This window comes from Astatotilapia calliptera, chromosome 6 (assembly GCF_964374335.1).
Source record: "Astatotilapia calliptera chromosome 6, fAstCal68.1, whole genome shotgun sequence".
Classification (NCBI taxonomy): domain Eukaryota; kingdom Metazoa; phylum Chordata; class Actinopteri; order Cichliformes; family Cichlidae; genus Astatotilapia; species Astatotilapia calliptera.
Genome location: NC_137427.1, coordinates 35,116,197 through 35,142,634, shown reverse-complemented (window position 1 = coordinate 35,142,634; position 26,438 = coordinate 35,116,197). Strand labels below are relative to the sequence as shown.

At 40.8% G+C, this 26,438-nt stretch overlaps 1 protein-coding gene and 1 pseudogene across 2 annotated transcripts; both read left to right on the top strand.

Annotated features, from left to right (window-relative positions):
* Nucleotides 1-7,401: 7,401 nt before the first annotated feature.
* On the top strand, nt 7,402-18,385 carry LOC145429577 (somatostatin receptor type 3-like). Its single transcript, XM_080303215.1, has 2 exons — nt 7,402-7,824; nt 17,538-18,385. Exon 2 carries the CDS (start codon nt 17,603-17,605, stop codon nt 18,383-18,385), a length of 783 nt encoding a protein of 260 aa, XP_080159341.1. The 5' UTR covers nt 7,402-7,824; nt 17,538-17,602.
* A 5,039-nt stretch (nt 18,386-23,424) lies between these two features.
* On the top strand, nt 23,425-26,057 carry LOC145419393 (ras-related C3 botulinum toxin substrate 2-like; annotated as a pseudogene). The gene is made up of 4 exons (XR_013909819.1): nt 23,425-23,535; nt 23,677-23,739; nt 24,112-24,271; nt 24,578-26,057. The product of XR_013909819.1 is annotated as a ras-related C3 botulinum toxin substrate 2-like (transcript).
* Nucleotides 26,058-26,438: the final 381 nt, after the last annotated feature.

The following is a 26,438-nucleotide window of genomic DNA, read 5'->3' as shown; positions in this document are numbered from 1 at the left end:
ACAGCAGACCTGCAATACAACAATGAATAACAGGAGTTACGCCTGCGTTTGACAGGTCAAAATGTCACAGGGAGCAGTTCAGTTAAGTTTCATTCCCCTCCAGAAATCACTTCATGCATGATTATCAGGAACCTTTGAGTAATGACAGCACTTAAGTGAGTGTTTCCTTACCATATTCCACTTTGTCACCAAGTTTTAGGATGAGAACGGTTTTTTTTCCACTTTATTTTTTTTTTTATATCGTTGTTATTATTTCTGTTGTAATTTGTGTTTGTTTTTTGTTTGTTTGTTCAGTTTTTCAGCCTTGTTGCATTTTTTTCTATTTCCGTTGTGTTTTATTCAACTTCTGTTACATTTTGCAGGATTTTGCAGCTTTTTCTATTGACGGGTGTTTTCTTCAGGGACACCATATTATCATTATCTTTAAAACTGCATTTGAAACTTAGTGCTGAGTTTTTACTTTCTGCAGTTGAAGTTATCTAAAGAAACTGTGTGTGGGTGCAGCTGAAAAAACGTCTTTTGGCAAATAACACAGAAATTCTGAAATCCTCTACTGCTTATATCAAACAGAATAAAAGAAACCAAAGCTAAACTCTAAAAGATTATTTATTTCAGCTTGTTTACAGTTATCCACACCTCACAGCTTTTTATGGGTTGATAGTTTTCCTGATCCAATCTGCATACTCAGGATCACAGAGGTCCATGAAGGCAGCCGGTGCTCTGCATACAAAGTCTGGATCTCCCACAAAAGAAGAGACACCATAAATCCTGCCATTATGAACCACTCCTCCACCAGAGTCTCCCTGCAAGACAGAAATACAGTTTCCCAGTTTTATAAAATCTTTCTGTATTTTGAATGTTTAATAAATGCAGCTGTGAGCTGAGGGATCATGCAAACTCACTCGACATATATCTTTCCCAGGACTTTGTCCACAGAACCAGTGCTGATAGCTCCTGACTCGGTGGACCTCGGGGAATTATTTCTGTAAAATATCATTGAGCTCTGTACAGCTGACAACCTCAGTCTCTGCACAGTGAAGAGAGGGTGATTCACCAGGTTCTAGAAAAAAGGGACAATTAGTTCAGCTTAAAGCACTTTTTAAAAAAATGATGCAGATTTGTATTTTATGCAGAAATGCAGCAGAAAGAAATAAAATGGTCTGAGCTCACAGGAAAAGCTTGTTTTTACTTTGAACACATTAGAAATGAAGCAAAATACAATTTCAGTACAAATATCTGCAACATCTCTTTACTAATAAAGTAACAGTTTGGATGGTTTGTTTTCTTTTTTCTTAATACAACAAATTTGTTAAAAATCATCTTACTCCTTTTCTCATTAGCTAGTCCAGTGGTGGCACCATAACCTGCGACCTCAACTCTGGAATGACACAAGAAGTGTTTGGACGCTTTTCTCTCCTTTTTTTGTCAGTTACATACAAATACATATATTGATTGTTTTGCACGTTAACTTTGAAATGTTGCCCTGAGGCCTGTACTATGAAGCAGGATCTCATCTCTCCAGTAACTTCAGAGTTCTATATGAAGGATTTTGACTTCTTACCAGAGAAAATTGTAAGAGTAACCCTGACCTGCTGTTATATTAGTTATGTCCTTTATAGAGTTTTAGTCACCACTTTATCATCACGCACCACACCTGGCTAGCATGCTTGGACTGTGCTTGCTCAGCGCATTGGGACACCATTCAAGCTCACTGCAGCACATGCTACTTCCTGTTTTAAAGGGCCTTGTAGCAGCCCTTGTTACATGTGTGGGCACGGAGCGTGAAGCAGAAAGCACAGCTTAAACGAGAAGTTGATATACCCGGCGGCGTGACACTGACTGGTGTTTTACACCCTTTTTTGGCTCCTACCTCAAAGCACACTGTGCGCTGTCGATCTTACGTGCTGCACAGTAATGTTTAATATTTAGTATTTACAGTTATATTCCCATATATCATCGTGATGTTGTTTATTCTATTGCTCTCGTTTTCTTCTGCTTGTTTTCTTTTTTCTGCAAATGCAAGTATCCAGAGTCAAATGCTCCTATAGGCCATAGCAGTGAATACCACATGGCACCATTCCTACCTCTGCATAGGAACAGAGACTTCTTCATTTCCAGCAAAGACCTGGGATATGAATACACCCACCTGCTAGATGCTAGTCAAAAGCTAGCAGAATCATTGCACCCTTCCCTCGATGAGTTGCGGGACGTGTGGCCGTGGCTGCTTCTTGCAGGGCTTTGTGGAGGAATTTTGACAATAGCCATAGCTGCTGCGGTCCTAACTACAAAACGATGGTACAAAGGATCATCCTGGTTGCGTGCTAGAAGCTGGAAACATGCATTTGCTCTCCCTGAAAGACAACCACTTATCCAGAGCAATGAAATAGAGGAGGCCAACCAACATAACTACCAAACAACTATGTGAAGGCAAAGCCTGTCTAGCTTAGCCTTATCGATCTATGAATTTTAATATAAAAGCACAGTGAATTTTTACTTTGAACTATATGCTGACTAAAAACAACTTCTATGATATCTGATATTTCCAATATATTTAACTGTATTACAAGTGGGAATAAAAACCTGTGCATGCAGTAACTTTCAAAAATGGAAAAAAAAATGTTCAGACCGCAGAGATCAAATGTAATATTAGTGCATTCCATAGATTATCAGCCAACAGCCTTGAAGACACACTTAGTCTCTTTTGGTTTTCAGCCTAGAACGAGGAACCACCAGCAGGTTTCTGTCAGAAGACCTCAGTGACCTGCACCTTATAGATGGAAGCAAATGAAGTTTGATCTCAGCTTCATGCTCTTGTTCTGCTCGTGCTCTGATTTGAATTACATGTTCTACACGCTTCACTGTATCTCACTGTCAGTTTGTCAATTTGTGACATTAATTCAGAGGAATGTGGTGTAAACCAATGATTTATAAACCTAAAACAGCTCATGATCACTAACCAATGCTAACTTTGAGAAGCAATGCAGAACATATTGTGCCCTCTGTGTGGCTAATGGAGCTCTTAAGAGTAGAAGAGCAAAATAAGAGAAAAAAACAACCTCACTCACGAGTCTGTGACTGCGTGCTGACAGAGAGCGAGTGGGTTACCTCTGTGTGACTTCAAGCAGCAGAGGGTAAGGCTCTGACTGTGGTCTGCATATATGTGCCGAGCAGCAATTCAGAATACCCACCGTGCACAGTTTCTGTGAGGTTTGGCATAACTCGATGCATTGAATCATTTTTATATTATACAGACAGAATTATGCAGTAAGAACCAGCAGTTAAATATAGAAACTGTTGTTGAATACTCACTGATACACAGAGGCAAGAGAAGAGGCAGCAGACACAGTGTTCCTGCCATTCACCCTCTAACAACTGCCTTTCTGTCTGAATGGTGACCATTGTATAGTCACCAGTGTCATGATGAAGCCTTATCATGCTGCATGAAAAGCTGCAATACTCCACACATTGATGCAAAGTTACTCATCAGCAGTTTTTGCTTTTGCCTTTCATAAAGTGCTGGGAGGGAAATGAAGCTGAGAAATGAAACTTTGAGTATTGTGTAAACCGTCGATTTATTATAGAAGATCTACAGTATGAACTGACCATAAATGTATTTTGGTCAAGACCTGAATTAAATTTCATCCAAAGGCTTGTGGCTCAAATTTGAGCAGGGCCTGACAGCTTCAGTAGAAAGACGCTGAGGGTCCTGTCACTGTTGTTGATGTCTCTGTCCTGAAAGATCACAGACTGCCCTGTGATTTGTGGTGTTTCTTGTGGACTCGTAAAAGGATTTATTTATATGATATAGTCTTCACAGATGTCAGATCTCAGGCCAGCGTGAAAGAATTTTGTTTCATCATATAATTACAGTTCCTGATAGTTGGACCAATCACAGCCAAATGAAGTGAAGCTCTTCTGGTGATGGCCCAACACCATCATCTGTACTTCAGCAAACTGTCTCTGTTCTCTGCACATAAACTAAAAATATGACTATATTGTCATGAAAACGTACTAAAGGAATTAATAGTGCCCTATGTCTCCATGTGACTGTAATCTTATTAAACTATATTATTATATTATTTCAATTTCATTTTTATTTATACAGAAAACAAATCACAACAACAGTCGTCTCAAGGTGCTTTGTATTGTAAGGTAGACCCTGCATTAATACATACAGAGAAAAACCCAATAACCACATGACTCCCTGTGAGCAAACACTTTGGCGACAGTGGGAAGGAAAAACTCCTTTTTAACAGGAAGAAACCTCCAGGAGAACCAGGCTCAGGGAGGGGCGGGGCCATCTGCTGCGACCGGTTGGGGTGAGAGAAGGAAGACAGGATAAAGACATGCTGTGGAAGAGAGACAGATTAATAACAAGTATGATACAGTGCAGAGAGGTCTGTTAACACATAGTGAGTGAGAAAGGTGACTGAAGAAGAAATACTCAGTGCATCATGGGAATCCCCCAGCAGCCCACCGCATTGCAGCATAACTAAGGGAGGATTCAGGGTCACCTGGTCCAGCCCTAATTATATATTTTGGAAAGTTTTAAGCCTAATCTTAAAAGTAGAGATAGTGTCTGTCCAAACAGGAAGCTGGTTCCACAGAAGAGGGGCCTGAAAATTGAAGGCTGTCTCTCTATTCTACTTTTGAATACTCTAGGAACAACAAGTAAGCCTGCAGTGTGAGAGTGAAGTGCTCTAATAGGGTGATGGTACTACAAGGTCATTAAGTTAAGATGGGGCCTGATTATTTAAGGCCTTGTATGTGAGGAGCAGGATTTTGAATGTGTCCAAAGCCTCCCTCAGAATGCTGTCAAACTGGCAGTTAAAGGGTGTCCAGCATCCTCCCCCACCACCTGACCCAACTCACCATCAGGTGACCATCAGTTCATAGCTCAGCTCTGTTCTTCACCTGAGTGTCCATAAGATACAGTTGAAGAACCCAAGCTGTTTGTTGAGGTCAGTATCTCTCAAGTAAAGTAAAAGCAAGTGTCTTTAAACAAAAGCTAAACTCCAGATATTTTCTATTTTGAGCTTAAGATGATTCGATCGGTTAATTAAGTCCATTTGAGTTCATTTGTGGCACACTTGTGGATGCATGTAAAACCACACCCCCAAACACAGAGCTTCTTTCTTTGACATCATAGGAAAATCAACCAAGACATCAGGAAATGAATTGTAGACTCCACAAGTGTGGCTCATCTTTAGGTGCAATTTTCAGATGCCTGAAGGTCCCACATTCATCCATTCAGACAATAATACGAGAGAATAAAAAGTACAGGAACGTACAACCATCATACCGCTCAGGAAGGAGACCTACAAACCTGACCCAGTTACACCAGTTCTGTCAAGAGCAGTGGGCCAAGATTCCAGCAAACTGTTGCAGAAAGCTTGTGGAAGGACACCTGAAGCGTGTGGCCCAAGTGAAACAGTTTTGGGGCAATTTTACCAAATAATAAGGAAGTGTATGCATACTTCTGACTCTGATGAAAGTTAAAGAAACAAAAAACAAACAATCAGAATCAGAATCAGAATACTTTATTGATCCCTGGGGGAAATTAACAAACAAACTTCTCTCTCTTTATTTTGAATGTGTAAACAGAATCCGCAAAAAGATGTAAACACAAAGCGCGGCTCATTCACCTGGACATGCCGTCAGGTGCTGAAAGCAGACGTCCAAAGCAAAATAGTCAATTCACTTTGGGCACGTCATTGTCAAGCAGGACGATTAACCCTAACCCTGTGAAATAGGACGTTATCTATAAGGTTATAATTAAACTGCTACGCATATAAGCTACACAAAAACACCACTATGTGTTGGAACAGGAAGTGATACTCTACCGCAGAGAGAGCGAACACCAACTGGATGGCGCTGTAGTCTGCACTATAGCTTTGTATTATTTTGAAAAAGCACACACATTGCAGCTCTTCCTGTTTGCTTACTGGATCTAGAACACCATTTAGATCATAACAGCTCCTGATCAGGATGAATTTCATTTTCAAATCAAATTTCATGTCCCAGTTTCACAATTTTGTGACATAATATTTCAAAGCTTGCTTATGGGCTTGTTTGGAGCAGACCAACAGTCAGGCTCGTCTTCACCCTTACTGTCAGACTCTGAATTGTTCTGCTATATCTCACCTGGCTGAGTGGGGACACACGTACTAAAGGTTAGAGTTCCCACTGCAGGAGCTTGGGTGTGAGTCTGCCGCACAGGTGTAGGTGCTTGAAAAGTAACAATGTTGGAACTGTGTGCTGGAATGACAGACAATAGAAGAACACACACATGCAGGCACACCTTCAGAGTACTCTCTAAGGAGACCCAAACTACTTATGCACCACTCAGCATATCTCACACTGTGAACATGACATTTGCTTCAGCCATGTTCATGAAGCCCATTTTCACTATGCCTTGGGTTGAACTGCATTTTTGCCTTAGTTATTGCTAAGGAGGAAGGTGAAATGCACTGGCTGACGGTCGTAAAGTGACTGCCTCGTTCAGTTAAAAAGTCTGGTCTGAACATGGACTGTTAGTCAATGGCCCCTCCATTTTTACTTACAGCTATTCACAGAGGCAGAAAGACGAGAGAGCAAAGCAAAGTGCCTGCTATGTTCGTATGAATCTCTATTTTTGAACACTTTGTTTGCATTTCTGAATCAGAATTAAATGTCTAAACAAACACAGCATTTTAAAATTGCTTTGTGTAAAATATGTGACACTGTGATTGCACTATCCCTGTACTTTGTTATACAGTACTTCTTACCGCCAATTTGTCTTGAGGACTCAAATTTAAGTGCACAAAAAGTAAAAAATGAACCTATGTTAATGGCACTTGTTTAAAAAGCATAAAGTGATGGTTTTCCAAAGCTGCTGCTATGAGTAATGGCTCCAGAGATTCAGGTGCTTAGCTGTTTGTTCATTTGTGCACTCCCCGCAAAGGTATTAACAACTGATTAGTGTAATGGGAAATTTTAAGACTGTGTGAAGCTGACCTGACTCAGTGAAAGGCTCCATGTTTTGTCATTCTGTCTTCATGCACTCAGAAAATATTTATGCTCAAAATGCTGATTTTAATTTAATTACATGTCAACTTTCTGTGTCTTTGTTTTTTTTTAAGTCCATGAAAAAAAGTTTAATGGAATCTGGCCAAAAGAAATGTACTTGATTGGTATGTATTCAATTTATTATGAGCATATCTTCCTAATAATTTGAATAAATAAACAGATTTTATTTATTGTTATGAGGGCAAAGAATAATCTTTCAGGTATACCACATGCTCATGCATCAGTTATCTTTCGCACACAGTGTTCTGACCGTATTGTGTGATCGTGGCAGTGATGTGTAAATATTGGAGGTGCTTTGTAAAAAAGCACATGGACCTGCTGGTAATTTGAACCAATGCAAAGTCAAATTAAAGTCGCAGAGAAAACCTGATTTATTTCAGATTTCCACAACATTTGCTCTCAGCTACGAGAGAGGATAATACAGGATGTGATTAAGCCGAGCATAACCATTATAATATAATGTATATATAAAACATCTAAAACTGTTTCTAGAACTAGGGTTGTGGTTTCTATTGGTTAAGAGTGTTGCTAATACGTCGTGTCTGCAGGGTCCTCGAAATTCCAACAAAAAACAGAGAGAAAGAAAAAAAAAGAAACACGTGCGCGTGTGTGCGCGCGTGGGTATTGTAGGTGGAGGCTGTTCTTACAAACCCCCTCAGCTCTCAGAGCTCTGAGACAGTCTCCGCTGTTCACGGCTCCGAGTGAGTCTGTTCTCAGCTGAAGTGCAGACCGGTGAAACACAGTGAGCGGATAGTTGTAAGTATTTTTTTCCCTTCGTCATGTCTTTAGTCTCTGTTTAGAGTGTGCAGGACAGCCTTTTTAATCCACACTGCCGCTAACACAAGCCTGTGAAAATGAAGCGTCGTTAAGTTTGTCTTACTTAGTAACATAAACTTGATGGCTCGTCCAAACAACAGCAGCCATTGCCGTCAGCTGGATACATTTTTATTTGCAGAATTCACCTGTGATAGCGGACAGCACACAGCCATAAACTCGTGCTTACATGTAAATACATCAGGTGAAGCTGGCTGGTGTCGTGTTTAGGTTCACTTTAGCAGTCTGTGCTTTGTGTGTTGCTCGTGTCTTTCTGTTTTGTCCTAGTTGTTGCTGTGTATTGGTGGGATTTATTTTAATCTCTAATACTCTTTATTAATGTGAGATACATTTCGCGCCGTGTCTCTGGAGGTGCAGCAAGCCAAAAACATTATCAGTCACGGTGCTCATCTGTCTGCTGCTGATACAGAACTCCTGGAATTACTGTAAAAATGAGGATTTTTGTGTATGTGGCTTTTAAAAACGATACAGGTGGAAGTGGAGGCCTTGATTTGCTCTAAAGGGTCACACATACAAAAAGGGGACTGGAATAGAAATTGAACTCAAACTAAAAACAAAAAATGCAGAATTAAGAGGAATAGGAGTCACGAGAGAAGAGATGAGGAGAAACCAAGTGAGATGAAGAAGGGTGACATGCAGTGTAGGAGATAGAAGAAGAGATGAGGGGAAAACAACAACAGGGTAGAGAGGAAATAAAAGAAAGAGGAAAGAAGAGGAAGGAATATGAAATCTGCTCCACTATCACTGATAAGGTTTAGAACACTGTTATTGAAGCCCTGCTGCTTGAATTAATGGACTGCTGTGAAACAGGTAAAAAAAATAATTAACCTCTACGTGACCCTTTGTTTTCTCTTTCTTTCACTGTCCAAGGAAACAGAGCTTTTAATTTAATTGGTCACCACTCTTTAGCTTTTAAAGCTTTTCATTCTCGTCTGTTCACCTGTGGTGCGTTTTTTTTTTCATAAACTGCATGTGTCCTGCACGCTGTGTAGGAAGAGGATAAAAGTGTTGCTGATATTGGTTTTAGCAGAACTGTGGCAATGCATGTAAGCATTAATGCACCCCCCCACAAATTCCTGTATACCTTCCCAAAAATCTACCCTCCACAAGCAGTGTGACACTGTGGGTGCTGCAGAGTCTCCTGTGTTTTTTAACTTCAGTCACTGCCTTAGGGCCAAATGACTCATGTGTGCACACGAACACCTCCCTGAGTGTTTATCTATCCATAGATAAGTCCTTCCATATGTGTCGTTCGGAAAAACTAAAATACAACCAAAACCATTCTGTGACCATGTTTGCATTTGCAGATCTTTGATCCACATGACATGCTTGTAAGATTATTGATCACACTCTGTGCAATCTGTGAGCACTTGTCAGCTTTGTAATAAAAAGTGTGGAGGCGGGCAGCGGTGTGGAGGTGACTGGATCCAGTCCAAATCTGTTAATTAAACCGCAACAGAGGAAGTAGATTCCCTGAGGGAGTAGGACTAATGGATAGCCAATTAGCTGATGGTGTATCTCTGCTCAATCTATGCTCTCCCGCTTCGAGTGAAATTGCTTTAAAAAAAAAAAAAAAGAACATTACTGTGTATTACATGTCATAAACAGTGTACACACATCACAAACCCACTATTTTCCCCAAAGAAATATCACAAATGAATATTTATAGTCCAAATATTTGCCTTGCTGAAAGCATATATGTGTTTTTGTGAAAATACAAGCTTAGGATCTTTGTACTTTGGGCTAAAGTAACTCACAAATGTTTACTGGTCTATCTTGCAAAGATGGGGCTATTTTTAGTAACTGTAGATATTGAATAGGCTAAATTTAGTAAACAAAAAGTACAATATTTCACACTGATAATATTATCACTATTTAAATGTTACCTAAAGTCAAACACTCTACATAAAATTTGGACCCAATCACAACAAGAGCACATACTCTTTTGTGGACTACTGCTTTGAAGCTTCAAGTTTGGCATTTTGGCTGTCACCATTGTTTTTCTTTGGAAGTAAACAATGGCCATATTTGGATGAGAGGCTGTAGTGCTAGCAGCTAGTTAGCAGCTAATGTGGTTTATCTTGATTAGCAACTTGCATACATAGACTGAAGCATATTCATACAGTATTACAATTTAAGTCACAGACCTTTTTGTGACAGAAGACATATAATTTGCCAGATAAACTCGTTAAAATGGTCCAAAAGAGCACAAACATGTTCAGTGATTTTTAACTAGCTGAGGCGTTACCTAGCATTTGCTAGCAGCTTTAGCGACCCTAACCCTGGAGACTGCTGCCAACCTAGAATGTACTGACTTTGGTAAGCTTTTTTTTAAATGTGTGTGTCATTGACATTATTGTTGTATTTTATTGGCATACAATGCAAATTCACAGATGCAGGAGTGTGTTTCAAGCTCCAGTCTCTAAATGTTTTGTCTACACGAAGTGTACATATACTTAGGTGTGTTCATGTCCAAGCTCAAAGCGTCGCAGCAAGGAATTCAAGTGATGATTTTGTGCAGCATCATCGTCGTGTGATGATCAGTTGTATCCACAATTATAACTAACATTATAAACCATATGAAATAAATGGACAGATGCACATAAATGTATATAGTTTATGCTGCAATTCCTTGGCACCTTCTTAATGACAGCATGATAAGTAAGGCTTTGAAATCTATTTTGTGCAGTGAGTGATGGTTACTCTTCCCCATTTCCCTTGACCCTTTATGAGATACCCTCTGCAGCCTGGTGGCCACACCACCAACAGTCTTTGCTTTTTCCTGTCCTATTTTTTATATGCTAGGAATAAGGGTGGCAAAAAAAAGAAAAGACCAGACTGACATTAAAAGAAACAATAGAAATGCCCTAAAATGCACTTAGTGAATGTAACAATAATGAGCGGCCCTTTGGGCAATCAGCAGGCATTCACTTCCCCAACGAAACAGTTGCCAGACAGGCGTCTGTGTTAATGGGTACCTTGTGGCCTCTAGATTGCATCAGGAGGTTGTTTGTTCCAAGCTGTGGATTGAACAATTACGAGGTATTACGCAGGCGTCAACAGAGTTTTCAGTGAGGAGGAAACATGTATTTACCACCAGTATCAACCATGTAATCATCACCAGGCCTCTTATAAAGAGAGTCACCATTAATGTTAGTATAAATGCTTTCTAATAATTCAACTATTGAATTTTATTCAAGGACATCTCTTTTCCATCTCTTATGCTCTCTTTTGTCTTTAAGAGAGGTTAATCACACCAGAAATATGAGAGGTTAAAGCCAAATTGATGGTTGTACAACACGTAATGGTGATAGGAAAAAAACAAAAACATTAAAAAAAAAACCATGGAAACTGATGTTAAAAGTGTTTATTAAAGCATCGTGCACCAAACTGCTGTCAGCATGAATGTGGATTTTTTAAAGTTTTCAGCTTGTCCCTTTGAAAGACACAACAGCTGAAGCTCACAGCAGGTGCAAGCTATTTTCATTAGCAGAAACCATAACAATAGTATCCAGGCTTATTATGTGCCAAGCAATTGTCGCTTCACCAGCTAATCTCTCAGAACAATACTGCTAGTGTCGCTTTGCAGTTATGAGCAAGCATCATTATGGAAATAACTGAATTTGGGATTCAGTGATGTTGTGGATGAACAGCTGGAATGATCGATATGGGAGTAGAGAAGTGTGTTGTCCTGCAGTGTCAGCCGTGGCATCCAGTTATGAGTACACACACCTTCAGTGAATTCCATCGAGGGACAATAACTGCTGAGGTGGTGCATGACTCAGTATAATAGTCTTTCCTCTGGAAAAGGCTCTGAAAATCTCAAGATGACATCTTGGCTTCAGCTAATTCAAAGGCTAACTGTAAAGCCTATGCTGAAATACACTGAGGCTTCAGTGAAAGTGGATTTTATTTTCTACTGATTCATGAGGAACAAAGTGACATGCATTTGTTGGTAATCACAAACTGAGTTTGCAGCATTGAGTTTAGTCAGAGTTGAATTAGAGCAGTGAGAAAGTCTCTGACGTGAAAGCCTAAAGGTGTTCAAGCCAGCACAGGAAAACATGGGACTGATGAGATTAAGAAAAAACACATTGAACTGTAATGTCGTTAAAGTGTGTAGTGAACAAGTGGATAGAAAGGACTGCTGCTTAGACCACCGACAGTTTGAAAGCGTTGCATAATTTTGGTAGGTTATGAACTGCTGCTGTTGCCTCAAATTATACTGTACAAATGGACTGATTCTTATATAGCTTTCGCTTTTCTACTCTCCCGGAATACTCAAAGCGCTCTATACAACATGCCACAATCACCCAATCTCACAAGCACTGTCTCTAAACTGAGTGCTTTCTATCGACATTCACACACATTCATGCTCCGATGGATGCATCGAGAGCAACCTGGGGTTAGTATCTTGCCCAAGGATACATGAGCCAGGGATCGAACCACCAACCTTCCGATCAGTAGGTGATCTGCTCTACCTCCGGAGCTGCAGTCACCCCACCCAGGCCTCTCATTGTACTGCCTCAGCAAATAGGTACAATTTCACCAGTTCATTTGTAAACCCTGTGCTGTCTCACTTAAACAGAGTTTTTTTCTAGACTTTTTTCAGTTTTTTAAATATATTTACATTCAATTTATTAATTAAAAAAAAACAAAACTGCAAATCAAGGTTTTAAATTAAATTTTTTATTCTTTTTCATTGTGTCACTTTGTAAAATTAATATATATTATATTTTTTATTCAGTCTCATATGTGGCATATGGCATTCACTTATTATTAATAGTTAAATTACTGTAAATGACAACCAGTAAGTTACCATTAAAGTTTAATGATCAGGCAAAATACATATTTCAGTTACACATGAGATTTTTTTCTATATTTATTTTTTTCAGCACAGCTTCAACGTCATTTAAGTTTTTTCCTGCTTGCACAGAATGATAAGGTTACGAAACCACAGAAGATTACCGTTTCACGCTCTCGATCCAGTCTTGAGTCTTTTCCAAATGTGTTTGATATTCAAATTTGTATGCTTGGCATTTGCTTTTCCCTGCTGCAGCCACAAAATGAGCTAAAAAGTGGGGAAAGTGAACCAGAACACTGAATTAGTAAGCCATATGACTGGATAACCTTGTTTGCCAGAATGATAGAGTAATCCTTGAGATGTGAAATAATAAAAAAGTAAGTACCTTCCTATTTTTAACAAACTTTCTAGTTTCTGTTTCTCCAGATGTCTGCATTAGGAGAGAACAGACTATGCAAAATTTGCCAAACCAGCAGCTCAATCATATTTTGTGTTGAACCTATTATTTTAAGATTTGCTTTGAAAACTATACATATTCCATTCTATGCCACAAATGGCACATAAATATAGATATGTATAGCAAACAAGTGAACATTTAGAATTGTAATCATCACTTCAGCTAGCATCAGACTTTAAATAACAACCAGTTAACATAAATTTACCCTGAGATCTCTAAGACTATATTATCTTCACTCTGCAGATGCACAGAGGGCAGGTTTTGTGTACACACATGCACAAATGCATTTGTCACACACCTGGCCTCTCACACACAATACTCTTTGTATTTGAATGTAAATGCAAGGACTCTTCAATCAGCAGTCATTCAGACTCTCACTTATCTCGTCAATTTGCTCCATGCAGGGACCTTTAAGCCTTGTCTTGACCTTATGTTACCATAGCAACACCTCCTGGGAGGGTTTTCACAGAGCTGCTCGTGCAATGGCAGACGAGAGAAGTGATGCACTTCAGGAAGAAAAATTGTCAGTCTGCTCTTATTGTGTTTATCAGAGATTAGGGTGGGAGGCAATAGCAAAGGCAAAATGAGGAGAGTGTAGGGGAGTGTGTGTGTGATTAGGTTAGCCTTGCTGACTGTTCACATCTCAGTGGGACATTCAGTGACTATCTAATGTATGGTGTGAGTAAAAAAAACAAAAGATACCTGCAACCACTCCAGTTTGTGTTATGGAACCATTAAACTTCTTATTTCCCCTTTTATATATTAATTAACAGATATTCTCGTTATGACAGTGATGTGAAGCCTGTGATATGTTAGAAAATCATTTGTCTTCACTAACCATGGATGTGAATTGCATTACTATAATTTTTATATGTTCAATTCCATTTTATTATTATAGTGCCAATTCACAGCCACAGTTGCCTCAAGGCGCTTTCTATCACAAAACAAAGATCCTACAAAATCATAGAGAAAAACCCAGCAATTCACTGTGAGCAACCACATGGCAACAGAGGGGAGGAAGAACTCATTTTAATAAGAGGCAAAATGTGGCAGAACCAGGCTCAGGAAGGGGCAGCCTTGTGCTGTGACTGGCTGCTGAATGAGAGGAAAGAGAAGGAGGAAAAGGGAGCATAGAGAGACAAGGACAGAACTTAAAGGTAATTGTGGATTTTTTTAAGCTTAATAAATGATGCACATACTAGCCACAAGGTTGGATTACAAAGAGAATGCACTCCAAATAGTCACAATGTGTAACCACAGAAAGGTTTTGGTTTCCTACTATTTGTTCATTATCTATCCAAAACTGTTTTTTTAATAAATTTTGGAACCATAAAAACCAGAACGATAATTTTTTTAAATATTTTTTATTTATGGAGACAGGATTTAAGAGTGAACACTGGCTCTTGTGCCTCAGCTGATTTTTAATATTTTGCTGAACCACCTTTACTGCATTACAACATTCTTTTCTTTTGTGTACTCCTGATACGCTTTATTGAAAAGGACTTATTGAGACTTTATACGTCACTCAAGTTCGCTGACTGGAAAAAAAATCAATGACTGAGGCCAGAGAAGTAATTGGTGCCTCGATTTAATCTGTTGAACCATTTTAGCTCCGTGTCTTTGTACAGTGTGACACCTGAACGTTGTACAACTCCATATTCACAATCACAGCACTGTTTGTGATACGAAGCCTGTCAAAGGTTAGTCAAGAAGACTGTCTCATGTTTATACCACCCATTCATGTTCCCTCTCACACAGCACCTAGTTTATAAAGGCGACTGACTGATGATGTTCCTCTCTGTGTTTATCATAGTTTCTGTCTCTTATCCAATTTTTTGCACTGTGGTCATTTAAAAAATGTCTAAGCCTCTGCTGCTCTCTGTGGTCATTTCCTTGTCAGATTGATGGAAAACTCTTCCACCCCATTCATCCTCACTTTTAATCAGGACCTCTGTCCTCAGGTCCATCCATTAATCTCACCATTTGTCATGCTCCACATCACATCCATCCAGATCTCCAGCATCATCCTTCACCCCTGCGCTGCTATCACCACCGTCTAGACTCCCTCCAGGGGATTTTTCCAGTACAGCTCAATATATCACTACTCCCTTATATGATGATGTCACAATAGGATCTCTTCACTAAAGACTCCTTACACAATGTGCACACATTATAAAAAAATCCATCTTAGCCTTCTTTCATTTGAATAATTTCTGATTTAAACATGAGGTTTTAAAAGCCTAAATAACCCCAAGTATAAGTGTAATTCGATATTAGGTACAAGTTAATATTTCTATATTTATCGACTTCTTGTCTTTACCCTGTTGCTTCATAAAAGCAGTAGCAGCATTAAGCAGTTGAGATCCACAGCATATACCATCCTCTGGCATTCACATTTAGTAATTGAGGTCATGACCTATGGATGGCTCTTAGGTTTGGTCTAAAAACTGTACATAAGGATTGACATTCACCATGATTTGATCACGTGTTTGACCAGTGAACACTGTGGTCTTATTCTCCACTGGTGGTACTGGTGCCCTTTAGGTTGTAATGAATGAAATGTAATTAAAGCAAAGCAAAAAAAATCTCCAAACACTGAAAGAGAATTCAGTCATGCTTCAAAGTGTGTACATTTCCTGTGTGCTGCCAATATTTGTACTTATTTTAATCTAAAGTAACTGTCTCTGGGGGATTCTTTAGTGGTGTATATAATTCACCTTACCTTCCCCGCTCTTCCGCTCATCTTCACATCTGCATTAATGTACTTTACTCAGTTGAGGTCGCAGAAGATATGCCTCTGCTATTTTTCCCCCATAGGTCAGTGCATTTTGTTCCACCAATTATTAACCATCGCTGTGAGGGATGAGGGTGTGCCTGTGTGTGGAACAGTGGTGATTAAGAAGCTGGGATGGCTTCATAAACAAGTCTCGTACTAATAAAACTAAATACCTTATGTCTGTGTTCTGGTGCTCGCTTGCTTTGTTGTGACGGAAGGAAGGTTGTTATGTTTATTAATAGCTTAGTATTCATCAAGCCACTGGGCAGATATGGCCAAACTTTTGAAACTTTTAGGTGTTGTCCAACATCAGCAGCAGTCAACGTTATGTGTACATAGAAAAGTGTGTCTTTGTCAATACATGTCGTTGCCTGTTCATTCTCTCTTACTGCTGTGTATGCCATTGTTTTCTATGTTTTATCTTTCTTTGCTACATATCTTTTAGAGACACAGTTTTATATTTTATTAAACTGGCTCACTCATTCTCTTGCCAATAGTCAGATGAAAAATGTAATAGTGCTTGCACGTCTATTTTTGACAGAAGCCTGTTAAAACATTTAAATACCCCTAAAGCTCACATTAGCTAGTTATATAGTATTGTTGTCTAGATGCAAAAAAATGTCACTTGTGAGTTTTACAGAGAAGACATAAACACTAAACATGCAGCAAAAGTCTCCTGCCCACTTGAAACCAAGAACAATACAGCACTTGAGTGCCGGCTGTCTCCAGGCAACCTCAAGGTAACAAGACTTCCCAAGTTGCTGTCTATCCAATAAAAATTCAAAGTCCATACTAGCAAAGAACAATCTAAGACGTGATGGGAAATCTGTTACCTTTACACAGTCAGCCTAGATGTTTCCTCTAAAACACAATTATAATGCAGTTTAGTTGAAGTTTCATGGACCTGGATTAACGTTACATTAATGATAATCCAGGTGCTAAATAACACCGAGCACCTTTCTTACTCCTAAGGGTTTTACATAAATTCTATACTTATTATTATGTACTATATTTATATTTTAAAGTTAAGCAACAAGTTTGCTGCAGTGTGTATAATTGCATGCAAACTGTGTGCTGTGTCTATTCCACCATGTAAAGCAGGGTTCCCCAATCCCAGTCCACGGGGGCCGGTGTCCCTGCAGGTTTTAGATCTCACCCTGGGTCAACACACCTGAATCACATGATTAGTTCATTACCAGGCCTCTGGAGAACTTCAAGACATGTTAAGAAGGTAATTTATCCATTTAAATCAGCTGTGATGGATCAAGGACACATCTAAAACCTGCAGGGACACCGGCCCTTGTGGACTGGGATTGGGGACCCCTGATGTAAAGGATGCTACAAAGGATGACGCATTTTCTCCAACAACAGATCTGCTCGAACAGAAACTGAAAACAGAACTCAGAAAAGGTCCCAGAAGAAACTTTATAGCTTTACAGACACATTTCAGTGGACGAACAACCAACACGGCTGATTTGTTGGAAGAGTTGATTAACTGGACATCTCCGAAATGTTAGAATACACCTTTAATGCATTAATTGCTTTATATTTCATGTCCACATGAAGTGTGCTAAATTAATTAACTTTGCTTTCTGTAGGGCTGCTGATCTTCTACTGATGTGAGCTTACCAACAACTGTTGCCTGATAGTCGTTAACGCCTCGATGGAGCTCATCCAGTTTGCTTTGCTGCCTCAGGAAGTCCCTACAGCTACCTGGAGCAACACCTCTGCCCCCTCCTACTCTCATTTCCTGCTCCTTTCTACTCCCTCCGAACCGCTTCACAGCTTCAACCAAGATGACACTTCGTTTCTCCTTAACAGCTCCTGTCAAAATTGCACCAAAAGTAAACCAGGATCCCTCCCTGGCTTGGCTGGAATCTTCATCCCACTCATTTATGGCATCGTTTGTGTCGTTGGCTTGGTGGGAAACACTCTGGTCATCCATATTGTTGTCAACTACACAAAACACGAGTCAGTCACAAACATCTACATCCTCAATCTAGCCATTGCAGATGAGCTTTTCATGCTGGGCCTACCCTTCTTGGCGGTACAGAACGCTTTGCTCTCGTGGCCTTTCGGCTCTCTGATGTGCCGAGTGGTTATGACAGTGGATGCCATCAACCAGTTTACTAGCATCTTTTGTCTAACTGTGATGTCAGTGGACCGATACCTGGCTGTGGTGCATCCCATCCGCTCTTCTTGGTGGCGGCGCCCCCACGTGGCTAAGGCTATCAGTGGCACCGTTTGGGCGGGGTCCTTTGTGGTGGTGCTGCCGGTAGTGGTGTTCGCGGACGTGCTGAAGGATGATGGGAACTGCAGCATCGTGTGGCCTGAACCAGCAGAAGTGTGGAAGACATCGTTTATTGTCTACACGTGCACTGTTGGATTCTTCTGCCCCCTGCTGGTCATCTGCTTGTGCTACCTGCTGATCGTCATCAAGGTATGACTTTTAGAGTAACACTGAAATAATTTGAGTTTTTAAGATAAAGGAGGAAGTATGAGGCTGCAAACTGTTTTAAGAGTATTGTGGCTTCAGTCAACTAATGTTGATGTACTTGATTGACATTTTATGATTGACATTTAACTGTTCATCCACTGTCTAAAAAAAGCCATTTCCTTTAAGGCCACTCTTACACCCTCAGGAAAGGGCTAGGGGATGAGGGGATTAACAATGATAAGCTCAGGGGACAGATAACGAGTCAACTATACTGTTATATCACTCCAACAAAGGATGTCAACAGACTAGAATCTGCTGAAAAGACAAGAAATGGTTAATCAAAGAAAAACTTCACTCTCACATAGGGCACTGACTGCTCACTACTAGCTCAAACACAGCGCTAAACTCATCGTCAAATACGTCAAAGCACATCACTACACAAGCCTCTGCAGGCTGGGAAACAAACACCTAAGGTCACCACAGTACTGACACTGGCGTACACCGAGGAGCTCTTCACAAGCTTGTATCCAGCTATACACTGGCTCCTCAGGAGAAATGGGCGGCAGCTGAACCTGTGGGAGCCTGCTAGGGTTATAACAGCCACCCTCACTTTAAGCCAGCTTTCTTCTGTTCATTATAAACAGGTTGAAAGAGCAGGCGGTGGCTGTGTTCACAGCCAGAGCTGTGAGCATGAGATGACCATATTAACGATGTCCCCACATATTACACAGATAAACAAGCAGTAAACACTGTCCTAAACCTCACTGTGCACAGCGATTACTTGCACATGCATTGGCCACAAGGTAGGGCTGGGCGATATGACCCAAAATTCATATCTCGATATTTTTTAGCTGGATGGCGATATAAGATATATATCTCGATATTTTTTTTAAGCCATAAAGTAAGAACAAAAAGAGTTCTTAGTCAAAGCTGTGTCCCAGATGTCACACAGGCACTTTTATTAACATACAGCACAGATGTACATGAAAAATTACTCAAAATTAAATTATGAGCATTCATTAAATAATAATGCTCCATAAATAAAAGAAAACAATGTTGTTTTTGTGCATAACAAAAAGCTCACAATTGTGCAGTCAAAATGTAAACTAATAGACGCTGAGCATAATAACAAAGAGACAGATTTCAGAGCTGCACCACGTCTCTGAACAGGTGCCATTTATGGTCCTTATACACACACAGTACGTATCACTCCGCGAGGCTCCTCCCCGGTAGCCGTAATCCTCCGACATCAAGCGGTGCAGCTCCGTAGCTTAGCAAAGTCATATTAAAACATTTTTTGACAGATTGCTGAGCGCTGTGTACCACATAAAATCGGTTTGTGGTCAGTAAGCACAACCAGAATTCATACATAAGGCGCGCTGTCGATTTTTGAGACAATGAAAGGATTTTATGCCGTGCAGCTCCTCCGGGCTGCATGTCGTTAGCGCGGTTAGCTCGTTAGCGCGGTTAGCTCGCTAACACGTTGACGCTGTCCAGCCCCACGCACGGTAACTCGCTAACGGAGATTTTCCGCTTTCATCTTGTCATTGCCTGCAGGTGAAGCTATGGGGGAGGGGGAGTTGTGTTCAGTGAAGGAGAGGCGAGGCCGAGTAACGTTGCGTAGAGACAAAAGTGGACGAAAGAGAGGCAAACCTGCGGCTCCACAAGTATAATTATAACGTAACATAGACTATATCGATATAAACGATATTGTCACATCTTATATCTCGTATGAAAATATATCGATATTTTTAAAAAACTCGATATATCGCCCAGCCCTAGTGTGACATCGTGAATTGTAAATAAAACAGGAGAATGAGCTGCATGGTTAGTTATAAATGTACTGTAGTATATTTATATAATAAGTTACTCATGTCCGGCTATTTACAAATCAATACCTATTATCCATTACCTATTCCAACATAGTGTTTGCATAAAGGCTTACAAGGAACAAATAAAACAAATTGAATGTACACAAAATACAGTGTCATATATAGTAACAAAGACAGACAGATTTCACAGCTGCTCTGTTCCCAAGTTTTACTGTGTGACTGATAGCCTGGAGTTTGAAATCCGCTTCATAACCACGTCTCTTACAGGTGCCATTTATGGTCCTTATACACACACAATACGGTAATATTACGTTGATGCACAGTACGTATCACTCCGCGAAGCTCCTCGGTAGCCGTAATGCGCCGACAATCTATCAAGCGGTGCAGCTCCGTAGCTTACCAAAGTCGTACTCAAACATTTTTGACAGATTGCTGAACGCCGTGTACCACATAAAATCGGTTCGCGGCCACCAAGCACAACCAGAATTCATACATAAGGCGCGCTATCAACTTTTGAGAGAATGAAAGGATTTTAGGGTTAGCGCTGTTAGCTCGTTAGCGCGGTTAGCTCGTTAGCATGTTTAGCTCGTTAGCACGTTGATGCCGTCCAGCCCCACGCATGGGGCGATGCGCAGTAACTCGTTAACGGAGATTTGCCGTGTCCGTCTTGTCGCTGCCTGCACGTGAAGCGATGGGGTAGGAGGGGGAGTTGTCTTCAGTGAAGGCGAGGCGGAGTAACGTTGCGTAGAGACAAAAGTGGACGAAAGAGAGGCAAACTTGCGGCTCCACAACTATAATTATAACGTAACATAGACTATATCGATATAAAGGATATTGTCACATCTTATATCTCGTATAAAAATATATCGATATGTTTTAAAAACTCGATATATCGCCCAGCTCTACCACAAGGTTTACAAATTTGGGCCATTTTTAACATGAGTATCTAATTTTAACAGTATACACCAATGAGGCTTAATATTATGATCACTGATAGGTGAAGTGAATAACACTGATTATTTCTTGTCCCACCTGTTAGTGGGTGGGATATATTACAGAGCAACTGAACATTTTGTAGTCAAAGTTTATGAGTTAGAAGCAGAAAAATGGGCGAGCACAGGGATTTGAGTGAGTCTGCAATATTAATAATATTAATATTGTGATGGCTGGATCATCTCCAAACTGCAGCTCTTGTGGGGGGTTCCCAACTTGCAGTAGTATCTATCAAAAGTGGTCCAAGGAAGGAGCAGTGGTGAACCAGCAACAGGGTCATGTGCAGCGCATGAGGCTGCATAGCTGCAGACCAGTCAGGGTGCCCGTGCTGACCTCTGTACATTCATGAAAGCACCAAAAATGGGCACATGAGCATCAGAACTGAACCACGGAGCAACAGAAATACATGGCCTCTATAGCTGTGCCCTCTTTCAGCAACGCAAACATGTTTCAGGACTGGTTTAAAGAGTACAACAACATGTTTAAGGTTGAGAAGCTCCGAGGCCCCACCTCGAAACTTCCAGAACTTAAAGGATCTGTTGCTAGAATCTTGTTGCAGATACAGTGTCATGGTCCTGGGCCATGTGGGCCCAGTATTCTTAGTTTTCATGTATTTTTGTATTTTGTTCTTTATTTAGGCCATGCTTCCTGGGTTGATCTGTTACGTTGTTCCTTATGTGTTTTCCCTTCGTGACTCTCACCCCCTGTGTGCCCCTCTGTGTATTTATGAGCCCTCGTCTCTCTTTGTGTTTTATTCTATGTTTTCCCCAGCCCGTTATGTCTGCGTTCTCCCCGTGCTCTCTCCCCTCCTGTTTGAACCTCTGTGTACTTCCTGTTTTACTTTGCCCATCTCCCATCAGTGTTACGTTCACTCCTGCCGTGTCTTGTTATGATTATCAGTGTCACCTGTGTTCCCCGTGTGCATCCACTTCCCCTGATCATCCCTCATGTGTATTTAGTCTCTGTGTTTCATACAGTCTGTGTCGCGTCGTCTGTGTTACCACCTCTGTGTTCCGTATTCCAAGCCATAGCTTTTCCTTAGTTTATTTCCAGTTTAGGTTTTCGTTTGAACGGTTACTCTTATGCTGCCTTCACTCTGTTTTGTTCCTTTTCATCAGCCATAATAAACTGCTCGCTTTTGTTTAAATCCACTCCTGCATCCTCGCCTGTGTTCGCACCTGGGTCCACCACACACGTTTCCGCACGGTCTGCCTCCGCACACTAAAACTCTGTCTCGGTTATTTTTGTTTAAAAAAAAGAACCTCACTCCTCTCCACAGTGACGTCCTCCTAAACTTACATTACTCAGAAAATCTGCCAACATGTGCGTAGATGCTGAAGTCCAACGTAAATGGACTACACTCTGTTAATATCACTAATGGCACAGGAGGATGAGTGTACTTAAGTAGTATTTGCACAGACCTAATGGAAAAGCAGAGTGTGCCATGGTTAGCAAGTGTTTCTACATTTTGGGAGAAAAACAGCAATCAGACAGCGTGAATGTTGTTCTTCCAGCAATCTGAACTCTTAACTCTATAAATATGTTTAAACAACAAACAGAATCACGTATATCCTCCCTAACCACCAGCAGGATCTCAGATAGTGTTGACTGTTTGTCATAGTTGTTCTATGTTTGACAGTTTACGTTATTTCAGTGACTTTTCTATTTCAGGAAATCCATCCATCTTTTTAACTACTGGGTCATTAAGTAGGCTGAAGCCCATCCCAGCTGTCATTAGGCAAAGGGCGGGGTAGACCTCGGACAGGCCATAAAACAGGATTAATCTGGTACACTAGTCTCTTTCTTTCTTTAAAAAAACATCTGTGTCTGCAAACATTTGTGTTATCAGTTTCATTTGAGCCTGAATACATTTGAATATGAATATGAAATTTCTCAAGTTTTTAAAAATGAGAAATTAAACTGTTATTCTACTATGAGACCACACGGGGGCAGCCCTGCCTTATTATGTATTATTCTCTCTTACTAGACATGGTTAGGATGGCTTTTGTGTCAAACTAACCAAAGTAATGTTGTTGTTAATGTTTTTGTGAACAGTGGTATTTCAAGTATGGTCCTGTTTTTTTCTCCATTACAGGAGTTTCACTGGTTAAACAATCAGTGAATTGAAAGATTGTTGAATGAATGAATAACCAATGAAATGAAAGGTTGCCTATGACTTGTTGGCTGATCGCTGACCTTCTCTACTCTCCCCACAGATTCGACAAATATTCAGCTAATGTGATGGTGGACAGCAAGCCGGTCAACCTGGGCCTCTGGGATACAGCTGGACAGGAAGATTATGACAGGCTCCGCCCACTGTCCTAGCCACAGACGGTACAGAATCACACATACACACACAGGCACACACAGTAACTAATGGACATAAAGTTACACAGACAGAACTTGTATAACATGTCAGCTAATTAAAACTGCAGCAGCTATTCTAATTCTTTGTCTCCTTGTCTCTCCATCCAGGATGTTTTCCTAATCTGCTTCTCCCTGGTTAGCCCGGCATCCTATGAGAACGTCAGAGCTAAGGTGAGTTTTGGCTGTTTTTTATGAGGCCTGTCTCTCAGCTGCCGAGGAACAAAATGTAAAAAAGAACAAACGGAAAAAAAATAGGTACTTGGATTACAAAATGGAGAAAAAGCCTAAACAGGTCTAATAATTGATGTGAATGAATGATTGATGCTGTGGGTGAAAGTTGGATGATGTATTTCTCTCATCTTTAATAGCTACAGCATATCATTTGTTTTTCATGCCTTCATCCACCTTTCTGTAACACCTGGCATCAGAGCTTCATCTCCCTCCACCTTTGATTCTGTTTTTTGCCTCTAACACGTTCCTTGATTTTGCGTGTTCCCCTTTCTTGCCTCTTATTTAGTTTTCCTTTACTCTGTATTCTGCCAGTGGTACCCTGAGGTCCGTCACCACTGCCCCTCCACGCCCATCATCCTGGTTGGCACTAAGCTGGATCTGAGGGATGAAAAGGATACCATTGAGAAACTGAAGGACAAGAAGCTGGCGCCTATCACCTATCCACAGGGCCTAGCTCTGGCTAAGGAGATAGGTCAGTCACTCTTACTTTATTTGCTTGAAAAGCACTTTAAGATTTGAAGCTCTCCTCACCAGTGAAGATATGAAACTAGCAGATGAAGATGCTAGAGAACTTTGTAGCCTGACTGCCTCTGCAAATTTTTGTTATTCCCCTCATTTCCTGGCATCACAGTAAAAGTATAGTAGCTGTAGTTGACTATAGTGTTCTTTGAAAGTTGAACTTATTCTTCTCCACTACCAGCAAACCTTTCTTCTCTTACTTTGTCTTTGTAGTTCTTTCTCTTCTTTTATTAACATATATGTGTCTTCGCATGTATAGATGCAGTCAAATACCTGGAGTGCTCAGCCTTGACCCAGCGTGGTCTGAAGACTGTGTTTGATGAGGCCATTCGTGCCGTCCTCTGCCCTCAGCCCGCCAAGGTCAAGAAGAAGCCCTGCTCGCTGCTGTAAACGGTACGACTGAATAAAACACAGAGGAAGAGGAGGAAGAGAGATTAGACGTTTGAGAGAAGAGAGAAACAAAGTGAACTCGCTCATTAAATCAACACATAAAGTAGAGTAGAGGTTTGAGGGCTTCTTTTCTTTTCTTTGAACATAAGTCTGAAGCTATTCAATCAAGCCTTTTATTTGTCACATGCAATGTTTACATCTGCAGTGAAATTGGACCCCCCCGAACATACATACGTATCAGCTCCAGCCTTGAGACCACAGCTGACACCGATACGGTAGCTGCATGAAATGATGGTGGTTTTCCTTTAGTGCGAACAACTGCATGTCAATTTCACAGTTGGTCTAACTGGTCTCTCAGTCTCCCGTTGGAGAGCTTCTCTGAGATGTTATCAATCTTGTGCTCAGAGAGCAGAGACTGCCGTGAGCTTCTCCAAGATCTTATCCGTGCTGCGTTCAATGAGCCCATTTTGAGAAGTCACGACCCGTCCCATCATTTCCATCATAGCGGGCAGCCTTGTGGGGTTTTGGAAAGCCAATTCTGCTATCTTTGATAAGCCAGGGCCAAGCCAACTCCGAACAGCAAGAACCCTGTTATCATGGTTCCGAAAAGGTAGATGTCTACAATGTCCTCGATTGACAGTCCCGCCAGGCACACGACCCTCCAGTTCCTCCACCCGTCCATTGTGTATCCAGAGGGGAACGTCCCTCTAGGACACTCGGACTTACTCAAGCCCAGGCTTCTCGTTGAGAAGAGGGTGTCAATTGCATTCAGGGACCAGTTGTTCAAATCCATAATTCCTCTTTTAGGTTGTAACAGACCGTGAGAGTCATCCAGGGCAAAAGTAGAAAAGTAGACGAGACTAGACAAGGACATTGAGAAGACAAGCAGGAAAGAGAAGGAAGAGAGAGAGGAGAAAAGTGCGACTGCCTTCGTCCAGAGCCAAACGAGAAAGGAAACTGTAGACACTTATCACTAAGAGGTGATTCAGAAGTTTGTTCTTGCACATATAATGGACAGAAACATTAAAGAGAAAAGAAAAGACATAAATGAACACAACACAAGACAGAAAAGTTTCACATGCTGTTAGGGAAAATGTTCTAAAACACTTCTTCAGTAAAGACTCAGAGAAGAGAAACACACAGAAGTTCTTGCTAGCAAGGGCAGTCTCCACACTAAGAGACTCCAGTGAGAGAACTGCCCTGGTCTTTATTTATACTCTTGAGCGTATGTGTGTGTGTATGGTGTGTGTGTGTGTGTGTGTGTGTGTGTGTGTGTGTGTGTGTGTGTGTGTGTGTGTGTGTGTCACTGCTGATCAAAAGGGTCATATAACATACAAACACAAAAGGTACATCCTTGGTCATAAAGAGGGTAGTCTCCCCCACCCTAGATGGCACGGTGAGGAAGTCCAGCAGTTAAAGCACTTAGACTGAAACAGACATAGCTACGTTAAAACAATAAGACTAGGTGCGACCTCTCCCACGCTCCCAGGCGTGGGGGTGCATTCCTGGGATGCACCCCAAGCCTGCAGCCTGTTAGAGATGACACACAATTAATTATATGCCTCTAAGTATACATGGTTGAATATTTTCTAATACAAATAACTACATGCAGTATTCTACCATATGCAAACTTATATCACTAAAAGATTATACTGACTACTAAATACAATTTTCCATTGACATTCCCTCCTGTTGTCAGAAAAACTTTAAGTGAGATACCAGTTTGTCAT

Coding starts and splice junctions, on each gene's coding strand:
- LOC145429577 (XM_080303215.1), top strand. CDS start 17,603: ATGGAGCTCATCCAGTTTGCTTTGCTGCCTCAGGAAGTCCCTACAGCT.